This window comes from Osmerus mordax, chromosome 27, assembly GCF_038355195.1.
Source record: "Osmerus mordax isolate fOsmMor3 chromosome 27, fOsmMor3.pri, whole genome shotgun sequence".
NCBI classification, from domain to species: Eukaryota; Metazoa; Chordata; class Actinopteri; order Osmeriformes; family Osmeridae; genus Osmerus; species Osmerus mordax.
The window spans coordinates 9,939,700-9,957,791 of NC_090076.1; the positions used below are offsets into that span (position 1 = coordinate 9,939,700).

Below are 18,092 nucleotides of genomic sequence, written 5' to 3' on the forward strand. Positions count from 1 at the left end.
GGCTGTCTATTTCAGGAGGCTGTTTTAACTGGTACTTGACAGGATGATCCTGTCTGTCTTGGCTTCACACCTCAGATTCTGCTTGTTACTCTCTGACCGTTCTCCAATCAAAATAACAAAACTGCTTCCTCTGATTTGGTCGTCTTCTCCTCAACATGCAGCCTCCATGGTTGTCCACCGTGATGGGACTAGAATCTGCTGTGCGTCAGCTAGGAACTTGGGATTCCCCACGCTCGTTCTCCACGCTCTGATTGACTGACCACATCCAATTCTTATGACTCAATAAATCATCCGTCCTAGGGTACGGTTACGTGATACTGCATAAACAGGCTTCTAACGTGATTAATGAAACAGTAAACATAGGTACAATCTATTGCACATGATTATACCCGTAAATCGGCATGTTTTATGATGACACTTAATTTACTTTGATGGGAAAAGGGATGTTGCAACACTAAGGTGACTGTAATAAAATATATAATTATGAAATGCCAAATTCAAAAGCATTTTGTATGATTTAGATTAATGTTATTACCCTACAATTGGAATTATAAATATCCAAAAGTATTAATAGATACCAAATTTTCTGCACTTGTAATGATTATGAGTAATGCCTTCAGGAAATTTCCCCCCCCCCCCCCCCCCACACACACACACACACACGTCATAGCCATATTAAGCTGGGGCGTGTAACTGAGAATGGAGTGCTGTAGAAACAGAAGCTCTTTATAGCAGCGAGTCTCATGTCAATATTACCCTTTCCCCCTCGGCGCACACACACAGATTAATTTCCCCGCTGCCATCAGTTGAACAGGCTCTTCCCTTCCACACCTGTGGGTGTGGAACCTGCTCTGCTAGCCTCACACATGCACACACACACACACAAACAACATGATTGCATTTGTCCCTGCTGAGAGCCTAGCTCACCACCCCCCCTCCTCCTCCACCCCCCCTCCTCCTCCACCCCCCCCCTCCTCCACCCTCCTCCACCCCCCCTCCTCCTCCACCCCCCCCCCCCCCCACTCCACCCACCAAGGACAGTTTTTCCCCTCCCGAAATATTTGGTCAGTAACAGAAGCCGTTCTGTTTTGTGTTTTCACTTCAAAACACACCTATTAATCACCTTAATCGCCCTCAATTAACCCCCTGCTCCAGATGCTCTCTCCGCACGTCAGACCAGGAACCACTTGCGCGTCTCCTCGGCCAACCAGGTGATGAATCACAAGCGAGGCAGTCTGCGGTTCACACAGTACCACAGGAACAGGGCCCCAGGCATACCCTGGAGGGAAGAAGGCTGCTTCTGGTTCTCAGACCATGGTAGAACTGGGCCGGCCAGGGCAGGGCAGGGTAGGGCAGGCCAGGGTAGGGTAGGGTAGGGTAGGGTAGGGTAGGGTAGGCCAGGCCAGGCCAGGCCAGGCCAGGCCAGGCCAGGCCAGGCCAGGCCAGGCCAGGCCAGGCCAACCAGTGTTCCTAGTGGTCAGATTGGGTGATCAGCCTCACGCTCAGATTAGACCAGTAATCTTTACGACCTTCCCAATCACGAGAGGCGCACAGCCACTTCGGGTCTACCGGCTGCACTCGCATCCTCCACGCTGCCAATACCTCATCGGGTTACTCACACTGGTGCACTGCCAACTGTTTGATATGGGAGATGAAAGTGTTCCAGCGCGACGTCGCAGATGGCATCAAGACGCTCAGATCGACGCAGACGCGAGGATGCGCTGCGACAGGTGGGACAAGGCGAAGGTTAATCAGAGGTGCTCAGAACAGCGAGCTACCTGACATTACGTCTCTGTGTGTCGTATTTCACGTGACAGGGAACAAGCTAGAGACAGAGAGAGAGAGAGAGAGAGAGAGAGAGAGAGAGAGAGAGAGAGAGAGAGAGAGAGAGAGAGAGAGGGACAGAGAGACAGAGAGAGAGAGAGAGAGAGAGAGAGAGAGAGAGAGAGAGAGAGAGAGAGAGAGAGAGAGAGAGAGAGAGGAACATGTGGATGCGGTCTGACAACAGAAGGTGTCGTGTTGTATTAATGCCGCTTCAGGCAGCCCTCACCCCTGGTTTTCCCCACTCTGGAGAAGATCTCTTAAGACTGATCCTGCTAAGTGGACAGGACTGAGAGAGTGTGAACTTGAACAAATGTTCTTGTGGAGATAATTCGTTGGATAATTTGAGAACACGGCCATGATATCATCTCTAATTTAAGCGCAGGACTCGCTAACCCCAAGTCCTGACAAATATCCTCTAGAGTTTTCCCTTCTAACTTGTGACTGACATGATTCACCAACCAACCATGTAGTTTTCGGATCAACTAGATCAGAAATCAGGGTAAAAACCTTCAGGAAGGTACTTCTCCAAGTCTCCCCCAGGCAACTGATATACACCCACTAGATTCCCCATCTAACAAACACAGCTAAACGACAGGAGTTTAACAGAACCAAACATCAACAACAAGAGGAGGAGGTGCAGAGCAGGAGCAGGTTTGGAGGAGGTGCAGAGCAGGAGCAGGTTTGGAGGAGGTGCAGAGCAGGAGCAGGTTTGGAGGAGGTGCAGAGCAGGAGCAGGTTTTGGCAGCTCTGTTCCACTCACATCCCTCTCCTAAGAGCGGTGGGACCGGTCTTGGAAGCATCTACAAAGCCCCTGTAAGAGGAGTCTCTGAATGTCTTACTCCGCCTCCAGCTCTGTTGTGGCAACAGCTCCTCTTGAAGGCCTTGATGACGGACGGATGAGCGGGGAAACAAAGTGGTGAAGGAGTTGGGTTTAGTCACTGGGTGTCCCTTTGCACAAGGGGCAGAGGTATGTGCTGTTGCTCTACTCAGTGTGTGTGTGTGTGTGTGTGGGGGGGGGGGGGGGTGTTAAAAAAAGGAATAAGGGAGGTGTTGTTAGTCTTGGCTGTGAGCCAATGGGAATTTACAATAGAGTGGTTGAGTGTGTCAGGCCAGGGCTTTAGTCTAAGCAGAGCAGCCTCACACTGGTCTTATCAGATGAGCCCCATCTCAGCGTATGCAGGGAGAATCTGGCTGTGGTTTGATGACGTGGTGCTGAGGGCATGACGGGTAAAACCTGTGTTTTAACCACACACACACACACACACAACCCCCATGTGCAGCTTTGAACAGGAGCTCAGGTGAGCCTGCTGCCTGCTGCCTGCTGTGGGACTCAGGACAGGCGAGGGTGAATGTTCACACACGTCCAAACGACCTCTCCACACTGATTTATTATATTCACAATCCATCACAGTGTGTATGTCCCCAACACCACACACACACACACACACACACACAACAGTAGTCTCTAGAGTACACAACAAGAATATCCATTATTGTCAGGTCTCCTAAGAGCTTGTAGTTCCAATGCCTGTATGCTCATTTATTAATTAGATGAACAAAGTATCCTAAGATGATAAAATAATTAATCGAATTTTTAACTGCAAACTCTCCATTGACGCAGATGGACAAGCTATCAATGGAGAGTGCTGTCGTGTTGGAAGGTTCGATGGCGTGGAGTGGAAGTGGCTCTGGAAGAATGTGTTCATGGTTCTCTCTCTCTCTCTCTGCCCGCCACATCTCCCTCATTAACGCGCTGAGTGAAGACTCTGGACTCAAGACTATTATTTATCAATCACGGTGAGGGATAGCCCTTCCCGGTCCGTTTTCACAGAGCAGACACACACACCACACACACACACACACAGCACACACACTATACGCTTCCAGCCACTCAATCACTGTTGCTGGCGAGTCGTTGACATGTCAGCTAAAAATACCGTTTCGCCCAAAACTGCTTGAATCAGGTTGCCCAAAATAGCAGGTCGAATCAGAAATGAGAAAATGCTGCAGTGAAGACTGATTAATGGAACTCGTGTTACTAAAACAGTGTGTGGGTATTGTATGTTGTGGATGGATAGCTGGAGAAAAAAATCTGACGCTAACAAGTACTGTTCAACGTTAGCGGTTGACGCACCAATCAACAGACGTTCTGCGTCGATCGAAGGATTGTGTTGCGACTAAGTGTTTTTCTTTTTCTCTCTTGGAAACCACCAGAAGAGAATCTGGTTCCACACTCCGTTCCAAACGATCTAGAGGTTCTCATGTTTAAGGAAAAAAAGACACATATCTGAACTACAATCAAATTCCATATGCGAGGGTCTTATACACTTTAGCTACTGGTTGAGTGGTCGTTTTAGGGCGACCACAGTTGAAAACCCCCTTCCTCCCTCACCCCCCCTCTTCCTCCCTCACCCCCCTCTTCCTCCCTCACCCCCCTCTTCCTCCCTCTCCCCCCTCTTCCTCCCTCACCCCCCTCTTCCTCCCTCACCCTCCCTCACCCCCCTCTTCCCTCCCTCACACCCCTCTTCCTCCCTCACCCCCCTCTTCCTCCCTCACCCCCCTCTTCCTCCCTCACCCCCCTCTTCCTCCCTCTCCCCCCCTCTTCCTCCCTCACCCCCCTCTTCCTCCCTCACCCCCCCTCTTCCTCCCTCACCCCCCTCTTCCTCCCTCTCCCCCCTCTTCCTCCCTCACCCCCCCTCTCTGACACGCACACGTATCCCCCCCTCTCTCTCACCCCCCAGTCCCACCCAGGTGTGTGTTAGCGCCATGACAGACACTGAGGCTGCATGGCACCTGGGTGTCAGACTGCGTGTCAGCCTTGACGCCCTCCCTCCTCCTCCTCCCCCTCTCCTCTCCTCCCCTGCCCCCCCTCCCACGTTGTCACTCCATCTTCTCTATCTGAGTGGCATCGTGGGACCTCTGCGCTCCAGTCTCCCCCTCCTGGGATGTCTGGGCTGAGTCTAATGCTATTCCTTTCTCTCTGGGTCAAACACTGTTATCCGTCTCCACACACACACTGTCTCACCCACGGTGGAACCAAGCACACACACACACACACACCACCTCACAACTGCACACACGCAAACAAACTCTTACACACAGCAACGGGCACACAGAAAAATAGACACTCGATCCTATGTCCAATCCCAGCTGTATAAACAGGAATACAAGCAGCAGGGTGAATTACACAGACATGGGATTTGATGGTAATGACTGTAATTAATGAAGCCGTATGTTTGTGTCATGTTGTTCCTTAGCACCAGCACACAGTTGTTCCACTCAGCTCTAACATTACAACACGCCTTGCTCATTAGTGGCATACAGTACACTGTGTGTGTGTAGGCATGTGTCTATAGGTGTGTGTGTGAGTGTGTATGTGTTTATAGATGCGTGTGTGTGTGTGAGTGTGTATGTGTTTATAGATGCGTGTGTGTGTGTGAGTGTGTATGTGTTTATAGATGCGTGTGTGTGTGTGTGTGTGAGCGTTGTACCACTCTGGAGGCTGGCAGGGCCTGCTCCCTGACTGGATGGGGACTCTCAGCAGGGATCGGCCAATTAATCTGGGACCAATTAGAATGTGTTAGTCTTGGAGGGAGAGAGGGGGAGGGGGGAGAGAGGGGGGGAGACAGACACAATGTACGTGAGGAGAAAAACAGGGGAACGGGAGAAGGAATGGGCGAAGGCGTCGACCGTTCCCTGGGTACATCAGATCTGACATTTGAAGGGTTGTGGGGGGAGGGGTGTGTGTGTGTGTGTGTGTGTGGAGCTGGGGTCTGAGGGGTGTGTGTGTGTGTGTGTGGAGCTGGGATCTGAGGGGTGTGTGTGTGTGTGTGTGTGTGTGGAGCTGGGGTCTGAGGGGTGTGTGTGTGTGTGTGTGTGTGTGTGTGTGTGGAGCTGGGGTCTGAGGGGTGTGTGTGTGTGTGTGTGTGTGTGTGGAGATGGGGTCTGAGGGGTGTGTGTGTGTGTGTGTGTGTGTGTGTGGAGCTGGGGTCTGAGGGGTGTGTGTGTGTGTGTGTGTGTGGAGCTGGGGTCTGAGGGGTGTGTGTGTAGTGAGATGTGTTCCTTCTTCCAGGGGGGCAGCACAAACGTCTTGCGGGTCAACAATCTGTCATGTGAGTGAGAGTGTGTGAGTGAGAGTGTGTGTGTGTGTGTGTGTGTGAGAGTGTGTGAGTGAGAGTGTGTGTGAGTGAGAGTGTGTGTGTGGACACAGGACACACAGCACTGCTAAGAGGCAGAACTCATGTCTGGACATCAGCAGGTCTTGAGCTAAGTGGAGGAGGTAACCTGACCTGAGCCCTACAAGGCTGGCGAGGAGTGACAGGGGCTGATGGGATTGGCAGCCTCGGCTAGGCGTGCCCCCACCCCCCTCCCTCCATCCCCCCCTCCCCTTCCCCCTTGCCTCCTCCCCTTCCCCCCTCCCTCCCCTCCAGGTCCAAGGAGAGGAGTTTGTTCGTGTCCGTGCGTGCAAGTTCCCCTCGTTATCTCTCTGCTTCTGCAGTCGCCACCTCGGTTTGCGATCGGCTCGTCACTGCCTCCCCCCCCACACCCCCGTCCCCAACACACATAACCCCCCCCACCCCCCCACCACAAACATGGAGAATGTAGTCTACGCTGAGTTGAAACACGTGTAACAGACCCACACGCAACCCTGGCCAGGGAACCCTCAGTGTGACTGCAGGGCCAGAGGGCCACCAGCCTCGCCATCTCTCGTCCACATCCTGCCAGCCCCCCCCCCCACACACACACACACACACACCACGGAGCACCGCCCACAGCAGAGGACATCTGACGACGTAGATCCTCAAGGAACATGATGACCCCAGGATAGGATGAATCCTATTAAAGAACTTTATCTACCTTGAACTGAACTTATCACAGAGCCAGCTGGTAATGTATGGCTGGTTGCCCCACTGTTCGCGCGCGCGCGTGCGTGTGTCGCAGTGAGACAAAGTGTATCTGGCCACCACTGATGCCAACATCACAGCTCACTCCATTCAGGGTTCATTGCCAGCTACTCATTTTCTGACACTTTTACAGCAGAGCAGTAAAATGATGAACTGCCAAGCCACAGACAGGTGAAAAGGGTGATGATTGGTTGTTGGCAGTCGCCATGGCATCACAAGAGCTGGCAGCAGACCAAGACTTCATGTAAAGCCTACCTGGTGTGTGTGTGTGTGTGTGTGTGTGTGTGTGTGTGTGTGTGTGTGTGTGTGTGTGTGTGTGTGTGTGTGTGTGTGTGTGTGTGTGTGTGTGTGTGTGTGTGTGTGTGTGTGTAGGTGTTGGTGCACGCACATGCGTGTGCGCGCTGCGCGTTGTCGCACGACCGGATCTCTGAGCTGCGAGGTACAGTGGCAGTCAGCAGCTTTCTCTGACTGTGGGAGTTAAGATGGGAAAGCTGAACTAACAGAATAACCCTGTTCTACCTCACACACACACACACACACACACACACTTCTGCCTGCACAGACCAGCAAGACATTACACAACACAAACTTTAGTTAAACACATCCACCAGGAAAAACTTTTTCCAGCTCGCTACGAGTTTGTGTGAGAAGCCAGTCCCTGTGACTGACGGGAGATGAGAGTGCGTCTGTCTGTGCTCTGACATGTGGGTGTCGGAGTGATGGAGTCACGGAGCACAAAGCCGGGCGTCTGGGTGAGAGGCCTCGTCAGGCCTGGAGGGGGGTGTGAAGATGACAGCGTCAGGCACACAACCTGAGATGTTCACATCTCAGGTTACCCACCCTCAACATCAATCAATTCTGGCTTCCTTTGAGAAGCGTCACTTAAACTAAACAAAGCGAGAGAGAAAAAAAAGCTTTTGACAACATGAAATACCTCCAGAATTCCCCCCCCCCCCGCTTTCTCTCTCTCTCTTTCTCTCTCTCTCTCTCTCTCTCTCTCTCTCTACTTTTAGGATTATTTATTGATAATTCGTGATGGACAAGCCCAATTTTGAGAAGCCACATGAAGCCCTGAGAGCCCCACGCAGAGAACACTGTCGTTTTAATGAGTTATCTGGGAGAGGGTCTGGAGTTAATAAGAACATCAATCTCCATTTAATCTGAACAAGAGAAAACCGAATCAAACAGCAGAGGTAGGTCTCATCTTTCTCCGGAGTCAGACGCTTTTATCGATACGCAGTTGGACCGAATGCCGTTTGTTTTCATCTTCTGTTTTCTAGTTTTGCCGGCGCTCCTCTGTAGGGCGCTTTACTGTCCCACCGTCTGTTATTGAGAAAGAAGCCTCAGTGCGTCCTCAGAGCCAAGGTGAACAAGTACAGTCACAGAGAAAGACGATGATGGAGAGAGTCGGCAGATGGAGAGACGAGGAGAGCAGATGGAGGGTTCCCCCCCCCCCACCTACCCCCCCCCACCCCCCCCCCCCACCCCCATCAGACTTGAAGCCAACCGTTGTCAGAGGTGACGCGTGATGTTCGACAACCTGAAGCCTGACACGAAGGCGTCTCACTGGGAAAGTGTCTGGTTGGTTCACGATGCCAGAGGACTTGTCTGACTAAATGAGAGGGAGAGAGAGAGAGGCTGAAGAGGATCTACTTCACCTGTCACTCGCATGCAGAACACCACGAGATTAACTTGTCCCAGAACTCCACATACACAGACCCCCCACCCCCCTGAGACCCCCCCACCCCCCACCCCCCCACCCCCGTGAGACCCCCCCACCCCCCCACTTTAAACCCAAGATAACCCCACTTGAAAAAAACCCACACACAGTAACCCAACCCCCACCTCAACCACACACACAAGCACACACACGCCTCAGAAAGAGAGAGAGAAAGTTAGGCCCTTGCCGACGCTGAGCAAACAGCACAGTCACAAAACAGACCCTGCTGTTGACACCCAGCCGTAAGTGGAAGCTGTGGACAGTTCTGACACATCACTGACCGGTCACTCAGGAGGACTGTGTGTGGGGGGGGGGGGGGGTCAGGGGTCGGTCTTCCGAAGCCGTTGGCGCCTCGCAGGAGCGGCCATGTTGCCCTAGCATATTGGGGTCTGCAGTTATAATTTGCTAGGGAGGAGGGAACTCCTCACAGAGATCACACACCTGGCTGGGAGCTCAGAGAGAGCTGGAGAGAGAAGCGTTTCTCCTGAGCCTGGCTGGGCTCCTCGGAAAACTAACCAGGACATTCATCAACACGTCAACTGCTATAGAGTTGATCATCGTTCATCATAATTGACAGACAAGACTGGCGACTTGAAGGCTGAAGTGCCCTCTTCCTGTCGCTCGTTCTGCCAGCCTGACTTCCTCTCACCTGTGGAGAATGTGAGCGCTGAGCTAGGTGAGACCCCTTGCCTAAACAGAGGCCACTCAATCCCAGAATGTGCACTCAGTCCGTCAACACCCAAGACCCCCCTTCTCATCGAGGAGAAGGGAAGGGTAGGAGAGGGGAGGAGAGGAGAGGAGAGGAGAGGAGAGGAGAGGGGAGGGGAGGGGAGGGGAGGGGAGGGGAGGCTGGGGTCATGACAACGTCTCAGGTGTGGAAGAGGCAGGCTGGAACCACACCTCCAGGATGAGCCGCCCCAGCCTGCACCTGGAAAAGCCAAATCCTGCTAATCAAACCACACGGTTCCTCTCCAGCTGAGCGTGGAGAGGTGTTAGGTGTTTGGGTTTCCCATGGTTGGAGATTGGTGCTTCTCACCTGTGAAACTTTTCACGGAAGACAGAGATACTCGGACTGAAAAGTTGTTTCCTGACTGGTTCAGCCCCAATAATGTGGTGTTCTGAGAACAATTTTTAGAAAGGCACATTTTAATGTATAAAATGGAAAGGATAGTCATGGACCATCTCCCTTTGACAGGCTACATATAGCAATGTTCTTGAATGAAATCCACATTTCCACTAGAAAGTCTTTATAAAAGAGGGAAAAACTGTTTTATGACTCAGATGATGAGCTTCATTTCACACAGTCGGATGAAAACTGACACATAAAAGGTAATATGTGAAATAATAAAAAAGGTGTTGCTTGATGTTGCGTCACACCCTCAGTAAGCTGGGGCTTTACAGACACTTTTTAAAGGAAGATAAAAAATATATATTTTAAAAAGGGAAATCATTTTTGCCCAGTTAGCCTCAGGCAAGTTATCCTGGATTGGAATTAATTTCGTTTCTGCTCAGACAAACATATTTAACCCTCCTATTATGTTGTGGGTCAATTTGACCCATTTCCACTTTTGAGTTGTCTAAAATACTAGTTAACCTCTCTTTTTCACCATGAAATTAAATGACTTTTCCTCATTAAGGGTCATGAACGATGTGTCGTGGAATGTCTGGGAGGAGGGGGGGGGGGGGGGGGGGGGGGACAAATTAGATTATAAGACTTTTAACACTGTGGAAACCTCTGCACACCTGGGCTCTCAGCACCCACTACTGCCCTCTAGTGGAGAAACGGTGAAACTAACGGCAAGCGGAAGACCGCTTTAAGCAATGAAAACGCCACCATGGAGTAAAAAGGTGCTAAGCAACTTTGCAAAGATAACGTCAGAATGGTCTGCCTGTCCTGGTCTGTACTTATCAGTGCGTTCACCCTGAGAAAGTCTTCTTCACTCCAGAGAGACTAAACAGAGAGATTAGGCAAAGGGGCAGAGGTGACACAACACCACCAATCAGATCAAGGAACAGGGTTCCCACGGCAACAATGTCTCCACAGGGCCCTGTGAAACAGACTATCCAGATGGGGCATCAAGACAATGTGTGTGTGTGAGTGTGTGCGTGTGTGAGTGAGTGTGAGTGTGTGTGTGTGTGAGTGTGTGTGTGTGTGTGTGTGTGTGTGTGTGTGTGTGTGTGTGTGTGTGTGTGTGTGTGTGTGAGTGTGAGTGTGAGTGTGTGTGTGTGTGTGTGTGTGTGTGTGTGTGTGTGTGAGTGTGTAACAGAGAGACTAGATCAACGCCAGCTGGCACCAGAGGCACGGCTGTATTCTAGATGGCTAGACCAACATGCACTTCTCTAAACATGGGAGAAAAGTGGAGACTGAAAAATCACAATCTGTCAGATAAACACACACAATCAAACACAGACACACACACAGACACACACACACACACACCTTTCCCAGCGTTGTACAACAAAGGTGATAAGGATCCAGATAAGATGCCCTCGTGGGTGTGTGTGACTACATGCGGTCATGACAGTGTCCAGATTGGTGTTCTGGTTGACAAGGACTGTATTCAGCCAGGATACCACACAGTTCTCTCCCAGAACCTAACTGCAGATGACAACACACAGTGATGTCTGGGCTCAACGTGTGGTATCTGTTTTCATATGGAGCCTGGGCAGGGTTGTCTATCACTGGAAGGGTTATTTATTTGTGTGTCAGGTTCAATCATCAGAGTGGATGCAGAGATCGCTCTGTGTATTTTACGGAATATCTCTCAGTACTATGAACCTCCCCCTCCTAGTTAGTGTTGTAGTAAGTATTTGTATGCACATTTTCCATTTTGGGTTATGGCCAACACAAGCAGACGTTCTATTTCACTGGTAAAATATCAGGAGTAATTTTTTTTTAATGAGCTTTCAACATCTGTGGGATGTGTGAAATTAAATATTTAGCCTAAACTCTCTGTGAGGTTTTAAGGGAAATCAATTATCCTATAAGAAGCATTTTGTTGTCTCTGCAAATTGAGTTTCTGTTCAAATAAATACATTTAGATGTTTGGATCAGTGCTTGATGTTAATTACACCTCTCCCTTTGAATCAGGCAACAATCCTGAGCAAAGATCAGGAATCATGCATAGTAGCTTTAAAACAAACCTTGGCTGTTGGTTCTGTTGCGTAAATAGGCCTATCAATGTGCATCATTAGTGTTTATAAGTAAATGGGTTAGATGTTAAGAGTGTGGATGAATACGTTGTACAAGGTTGGATTAATCTTGCAGAAAATGTCTGAATTATACATGACATATGTTTAATTAGCTGGCTTGGAGGACACTTTGTAATTAAACTGTGGCCTCATTAGTAGAGGCCAGAGGTCGTTGCTAAGGCGTTAGCCTGTCTCTGACAACGAGGTTGCTCACACACAGACAGAATACTGAACTGGAATCCAGAGGAAACTGAAAACAAGAAACGCTCTTCCACAGCGCTTGTCTGAAATATTCAACAGATTGAATCGCAGGAAAATAGGTTGTATTGATCCAGTTGGGCTATGCCATCAGGGCTATTATTATTCATAACATTCCACCGACAGTTTGCCCTTCATACTGTTCCACGGCCCAGACTGCAAAGCAGGAAGTGTCCGACTTGGGGTCAACATATGGGACGTGGTGACTTGGGCCGGAGGGAACAGACTGACAAGACAAGCCCTCAGCCCCCATCGTATTACCACACACACACACACATCCTATATATATATATATATACGCAAACACTTCTCTTCCCACACTCAAACTTATCTGACAAGAGAAACCTCCAGCTATTTCCTCTCTTCCTATTATTAAGTGTTTTTTTCCATCCTTTCTTTCATTACTCCTGTTTTTATTCGGCAGAGACAATAACTCTTAAATCAGGTTATGGAAGTAGAATGAAGAGGAGCGGTTGGCAGACTTTATTAACCTGTCTCACAGCGCGAATGGGCCGCTGACAGGAAGCCAAGCGAGGCAGACGGTGCTGACTCTGATGCTGACTGCCTCGCAGAATGATTACCTCAGAGAAGGCCAGATGGGAAAGAATAAATGGAGGCTGGAGGGGAGATGAAATCAAAAGAAATAAAATAAAAGGCCTTATGTGAAGTGCCGACTCCACAGCCCGAGATTGTTCAAGCTGCTCGGAAAACACATCTGAGTTCCCAAAGGAGTAGCTTTACTCAAGGAAAAGTGCCGCCTACAAGAAAGCTTTTGTGTAAAGGAAATGTACTGTGTGTGTGCATGTGTCTTTGCAGATGGCAGGGTAAGTGAAGCGCAGTTCTGCACGATTATGATCCAACTCTGTTGCCCCACACTGCTCTGTCACCAGTGACAGTTGTCCTCCAGCCGTGATTAAATATGAATATATTAAATAATAAATATTAAATAATATATATTCCATTAGCCCTGTAGACTACATCAACATTCAGCAACAAAGAAACACTTGCACAGATGGACAGAATGAGGAGTAAAGGCTCCTATCCTCTCCCTGTGTGCACGTTTCAAAACTTTTTGATGAACCGTGTTCTTCCCTGTCTTTTTAAATAACTGTCAAACATCTGTAAACCCTAAAGGTGCCAATTAAAGTTTGAATTAAAATACATAGAGTATGTGAAGAATCGTGAACAGGTCTATACAGTAAGTCTTGATGCTATTTGCAAAATTCTTGCTTGATTGTAATAACATAAAACAAATTCAGCGATAAAATAAATAGGCTTAATAAACTGTCTAGCGGTTGGCAATATCACTGCTCCAAGAATCAAATGACAGCCTTACTTATCACATTCAGGTGTCTCGAGACTAGAATTGTTCAGTCTTGTTCAACCTGGAGAGCTGCCTTCCTGTAGGTTTTTGATCCAACCCCAGTTGTAAATAACCTGATTTAACAGGTTAAGAAGGTTATTATTCGAATCCGCTGTGCCCATGCATTTTACTCACATAACAATTACATGGAAAAAAGTTGATATAGTGCGCCCTCGTGTGGCTCACGCCGTACAATCAAGATGATGTTTACGGTTACTAGGCAACCTCAAGACTGAAATAAAGTTTCCGATTGATAGCTAGCTCTAGCTACTTTCGCTACTTCGTAGCCTTACGCCTGGGGTCACCCAGCTACAAATTCGCAGAGCTAAAACGGGACGTTTTGGTCTGGGTTTAGTTTTTGATCTACTGTTACAAAGTCTAGACAACAACACGACGATGGCGGGTAAACATGAGAAGCCTACAGTGGATATCGTCCATCAAAACTCAATTCATATCGAAACCATCAAGAAAGAGCAGAGATGCCAGAAGCTGTACACACGATTTAGCATCAACCCGTTCAAGAAACGTAAGCATCTTAAAGAAAGCGTAAACATCAATCACCGTAGACCTGCATTACTGTCACCGTCAGTTCTCAAGCTGTGCATGTCATCTTGTTTCAGTCCACGTTATGACTGACAAGCCCATGTCCAAGAACACGCACGAGGAGGTGGAAGAGGACCGTGAGTAATCAGCAATGTGCCGTGTTGACGGTGTTTTTCCTGAATGCATACCGCCTCTGCCTAAATAATATATTTTATTCTACACCAGCTGCCTTTCTGAAGGCCATTCACGATGCGTGCTTGGAACCAACCAAGAAATACCCTCAGCCCCAGACTGAGAGCCAAGAGATCGGATGGATATCCAAGCCTCTGGTATGACGTGTGTAGTGAAACGTTTAAATTCGTTAAATATACCGATTATAAAATTCCCTAAATATACTTTACTTTAGTTGATGTGCTACTGTATTCCAAGTATTTGACCGACATCTGCACTCACCTCAAAACGATCTTGTCCACGATCAGATTGCTGCAGACCGCAGTGATCGAAGGCTGAACTTTTCACGTCAGAACACGGAAATCACCAAGTACATGGATGCGGCATGGCGTCTGAAGGAGCAGACCCAGAATTTGAGCTAGATGTCATCTGACAGCTATCATACACACTTGTGCTAACTTTATTAGTTAGTCAACATAAATGGAGAAATATCAGAGAATACATGTCTATGAAGCATGTTTGATGATTAAAGGAAAAATCAATGTTCAGAAACATTGAGGCTTGATTAGGGAACACTTTATCAAAGGAGATGCAGGTGCAAATCACTGGCACCAGGTGTAGATGTTCATGTTGCCATGTGTGATTTTTTTTTAAATCCAGATCCATACAACACTTTCTCATTGAATATTAATCATTTTGATAAAGGGAAAGGGCATAAATGAAAGAAGTTCAATATTACAAAATGTCACACCACATAAGGTCAGGCATCGGGTTAAGGAGAGAGCTGAATGCAAAATGTTTAATTCATAAAAATCTCAAATCCACTATTGAAGTTAGCCTTAAACTAGAAAATTTTTTACTGGAATCTAGTCATTAAAGTAATATGCAGTAAAAGACAATAAAAGCAAACAAAAACAATTATCTCTGGCTTGTCAAATTCCATGTTTGCTTATAAAACAGCACGAGAAAAAATGTCCAGAGTAATATTGAACTTGTGGTGGAATGGAGGTTTCCTCTCCGAATTTGCACTGACACTCAAAACAAATATAATATTACAAAATGTCCACATAGCAGTGTCTCTGCACGGCAGTCTCTCTGGTGAACACCCCCCCCCCAGTCAAAAGACAAACCCTTAGTTCATAGTCACAAATGCTCCATGAGAGATGTATGCTTCTGTGAAACCTGAAGTATGCTTCCATCAATCCGGGTCAGGATCAGTATGAAGCCTTGTGGAATATCCAAACCCGGTCTAGACACAGACCAAGCGGTCCACCAGACTGCACTCTAGAACCTTCTAGAATCGGACGACTAAGACCTTCCCTTCATCTTCTTGCGCACGGTCTTTCCGGGTCGTTTCTGAGGATCACAGAAGAAGCAACACGTCAAAAAAGCCGTTTCTTCTCTGTTCTAATTTTGCAGATCACATTTCAAACCACTCGTGAGGTAACTAAAACAGGAGAGTTCTGGTGACTTACGTTAGGTTTCTGTTTGCCTCCTTTAGCTCCTTGCCTTCCTCCCTTCCCTCCTCTCCCGTGAGCCGTCTTGGCGCGGAAGCCTGACACATCGTTGTGGCTCTCCTTGGTGTTCCATTTCGCCCCACTCTTCTTTCCTCCAAAGCCAAACTTCTGGTCCTTGTGCTTCCTCTTGGAGTTAGGGTTCTTGGAGTTAGGGCTGTCGAGAAGATGTCAATTCCAGTTATTTACATTTAGTCATTTAGCAGACGCTCTTATCCAGAACGACTTACAGTAAGTACAGGGACATTCCCCCCCGAGGCAAGTAGGGTGAAGTGCCTTGCCCAAGGACACAACGTCATTTTTGCACAGCCGGGAATCGAACTGGCAACCTTCAGATTACTAGCCCGATTCCCTAACCGCTCAGCCACCTGACCCCCAAACAAAGTTATAGGCCCATTCTGATCTAAATGGTATGTGTGTGTAGACGGCTTATCATAACGTGATACAAAAAGCACATGAACACATATGGACTCCTAACATGTGTAGGCTCTGACCCTTTTTTGTTGGCTGCGTTTTTAGGCGTCTGTGTGGATCCTTTGGCGTTCGCGGCCCCTTTGGGCGTCTTCTGATCCCCTTCCAGGAAGTCTAGTTTGTCTGACATTCCTACGAGGACGAGAGGGAAGAAGAAGAGTGAATGAAGATTCCAGGAGCAACGCGCTCGCTCACACTGAATCCTCCAGGTGTCAAAGGTCGTTGACATGTTCAAACCCACCCTTCTGATATTTCTTCACAGCTGTCATCATCGCCTTCTTATCCTTCTGTCTCTTCTGGATGACCTCCACTTGTACCTGGAACGACAAAGGGTTAACGTGATGGAAGAGGAAGAGTATGGAGTTAAAAAGGTAGAGCTATGACAAGGATCAGAGCAGGACAGGAGTCTTGTCGGGAAAACAAATCGAGAATGGACCAACCTTCTTGCCGTACTTCCTCTGTTCTCTCAGCTTCTTGGCTTTCTCTGATTTCTCCAGAATTGTCTGTTTACTGATAAGCTTCTTCCTGATCTGCAGAGAAAACAAAATGTGTATTTCATAAAACAACCATTCACTCTATAGATGTATCAGCATTAAGTTATAACTAAGACATTACATTTAGACATATCTCCTATATTTTTATCAGCGTTTTCAGCACGTTTGCTCATATATTATGAGAAAGTGTGCATTACCTTCTGCATTTGTTGATCCGTCTTGGCCATCTCTGCAAAGTAGTCTTCTGGTCTTTTGGTAAATATTTTGAGTTTCTTTAGACGTGGTAGTGCTTCAAGAACAGATGCTTGAGCTTGGCGATAGCTGGATGAGAGATCAATATTAGTTACATGTTAACAGACACCAACACACATCCAAACGGATCATGGTATATTCTGTATCAACACTCACAAAAACATCTCCCTTTGGAAGTCATCATCTGGATTGATCTCTCCACTGCTCTCATTGGCCAACTTGCCCTCAGCCTTGGCAATGATGTCATCTGCGGGCAGGTTGACCAGGTCTAACCTCTCCACCCAGGGAAGGTTCTTACGGAAGTCAGCGAGGCACATTTTCAAGCCCTCCTGTGCAAGCATACAATAAAGTGTTTAGAAACATTGAGGCGGTGAGGGAAAAGCAAAGCGAATTGATGTTTGCTCTCAAATCTGTTATCCTTGATTTGACACACAGTGTATGCGATACAGTACCAAGCATGGAACATCAAAAGACAACTTACATGATTGCTGACAAATTTCTTTGGTCTGTCAACCGTGATGTTCATTCCAGGTTTAAGCAGGCCTTTCGCGAACGCTTCTTGAAGCTAATAGAACATAATTCAACAAAGGTTGACTCTCTGAGATAATTGTCCTTCTGAAACTGACTTGCTGTTTTATATTTCTAAGTTATTTATGTATAACATGTGGTAACCTAGAAGTTTGTGTTGGTTCAAATGCAGCACAGTAGGATCTAGTTGATTCTTTTAGCATAGCTAAGCTATTACCGCTTACCGCTCCATCTGACATTTCGCTGTTTTCATCATCAGATTCTTCCCCCAACTGCACGTCCTCGTCAGAAACATCCATTGTATTATCAATTATTACCATTAGAGACAAATAACTTTAGGTTATGGGATGGATGAGGCAGACTATTTGGCTAGTTGTACGCTATGCAATTGATCTCTCACACATGGTGCAAAAGCGTTTCACGTGGAGGTAGTGATCATTTCAAACGTTCCGCCCTGCATAATGTCCGCCACAACAATTGCAAGATTTCTAGGTTCCTATGCCGAACATATTTGGCCCCTGGTTTTGCAGATTTCACACTCAAACACACAAACAATTTGCAGCAATTCAAGATAAATATTACGTAAACATTATTTATCATCCACAATATTATAAAACGATTGTCTTTGCACTATGTCAGCTTTTCCATGTGTCCTTAGAGACCCGACACAAAATAAATGCTTTTCCATAGCAATAGAATGTCTAGCGTTCTTTTATCTTGCTTGTTTAGAATAATCAGAGGGGAAAAGTGTCTTCAAGAAAAAACATAGAAACATAGAAGATGCAATGAATTAGCTAGGTTAGTTTTGTAGTCAGTTTTATTTTTTATTTTAAATCAAGGTAAGTAACATCAACCGCT

At 47.5% G+C, this 18,092-nt stretch overlaps 2 protein-coding genes across 2 annotated transcripts; one reads left to right on the top strand and one right to left on the bottom strand.

The window, feature by feature from the left end:
* The first annotated feature begins 13,636 nt into the window (after window positions 1–13,636).
* Window positions 13,637–14,872, top strand: cfap144 (cilia and flagella associated protein 144). Its single transcript, XM_067230428.1, has 4 exons — window positions 13,637–13,787; window positions 13,882–13,941; window positions 14,030–14,133; window positions 14,284–14,872. Exons 1-4 carry the CDS (start codon window positions 13,658–13,660, stop codon window positions 14,395–14,397), a joined length of 408 nt encoding a protein of 135 aa, XP_067086529.1. The 5' UTR covers window positions 13,637–13,657; the 3' UTR covers window positions 14,398–14,872.
* Window positions 14,809–17,665, bottom strand: ebna1bp2 (EBNA1 binding protein 2). Its single transcript, XM_067230427.1, has 9 exons — window positions 17,459–17,665; window positions 17,188–17,271; window positions 16,863–17,035; window positions 16,652–16,775; window positions 16,401–16,490; window positions 16,202–16,277; window positions 15,984–16,092; window positions 15,451–15,646; window positions 14,809–15,331 (listed from the first exon to the last, which is right to left on the bottom strand). Exons 1-9 carry the CDS (start codon window positions 17,552–17,554, stop codon window positions 15,284–15,286), a joined length of 996 nt encoding a protein of 331 aa, XP_067086528.1. The 5' UTR covers window positions 17,555–17,665; the 3' UTR covers window positions 14,809–15,283.
* Between the last annotated feature and the right edge of the window lie 427 nt (window positions 17,666–18,092).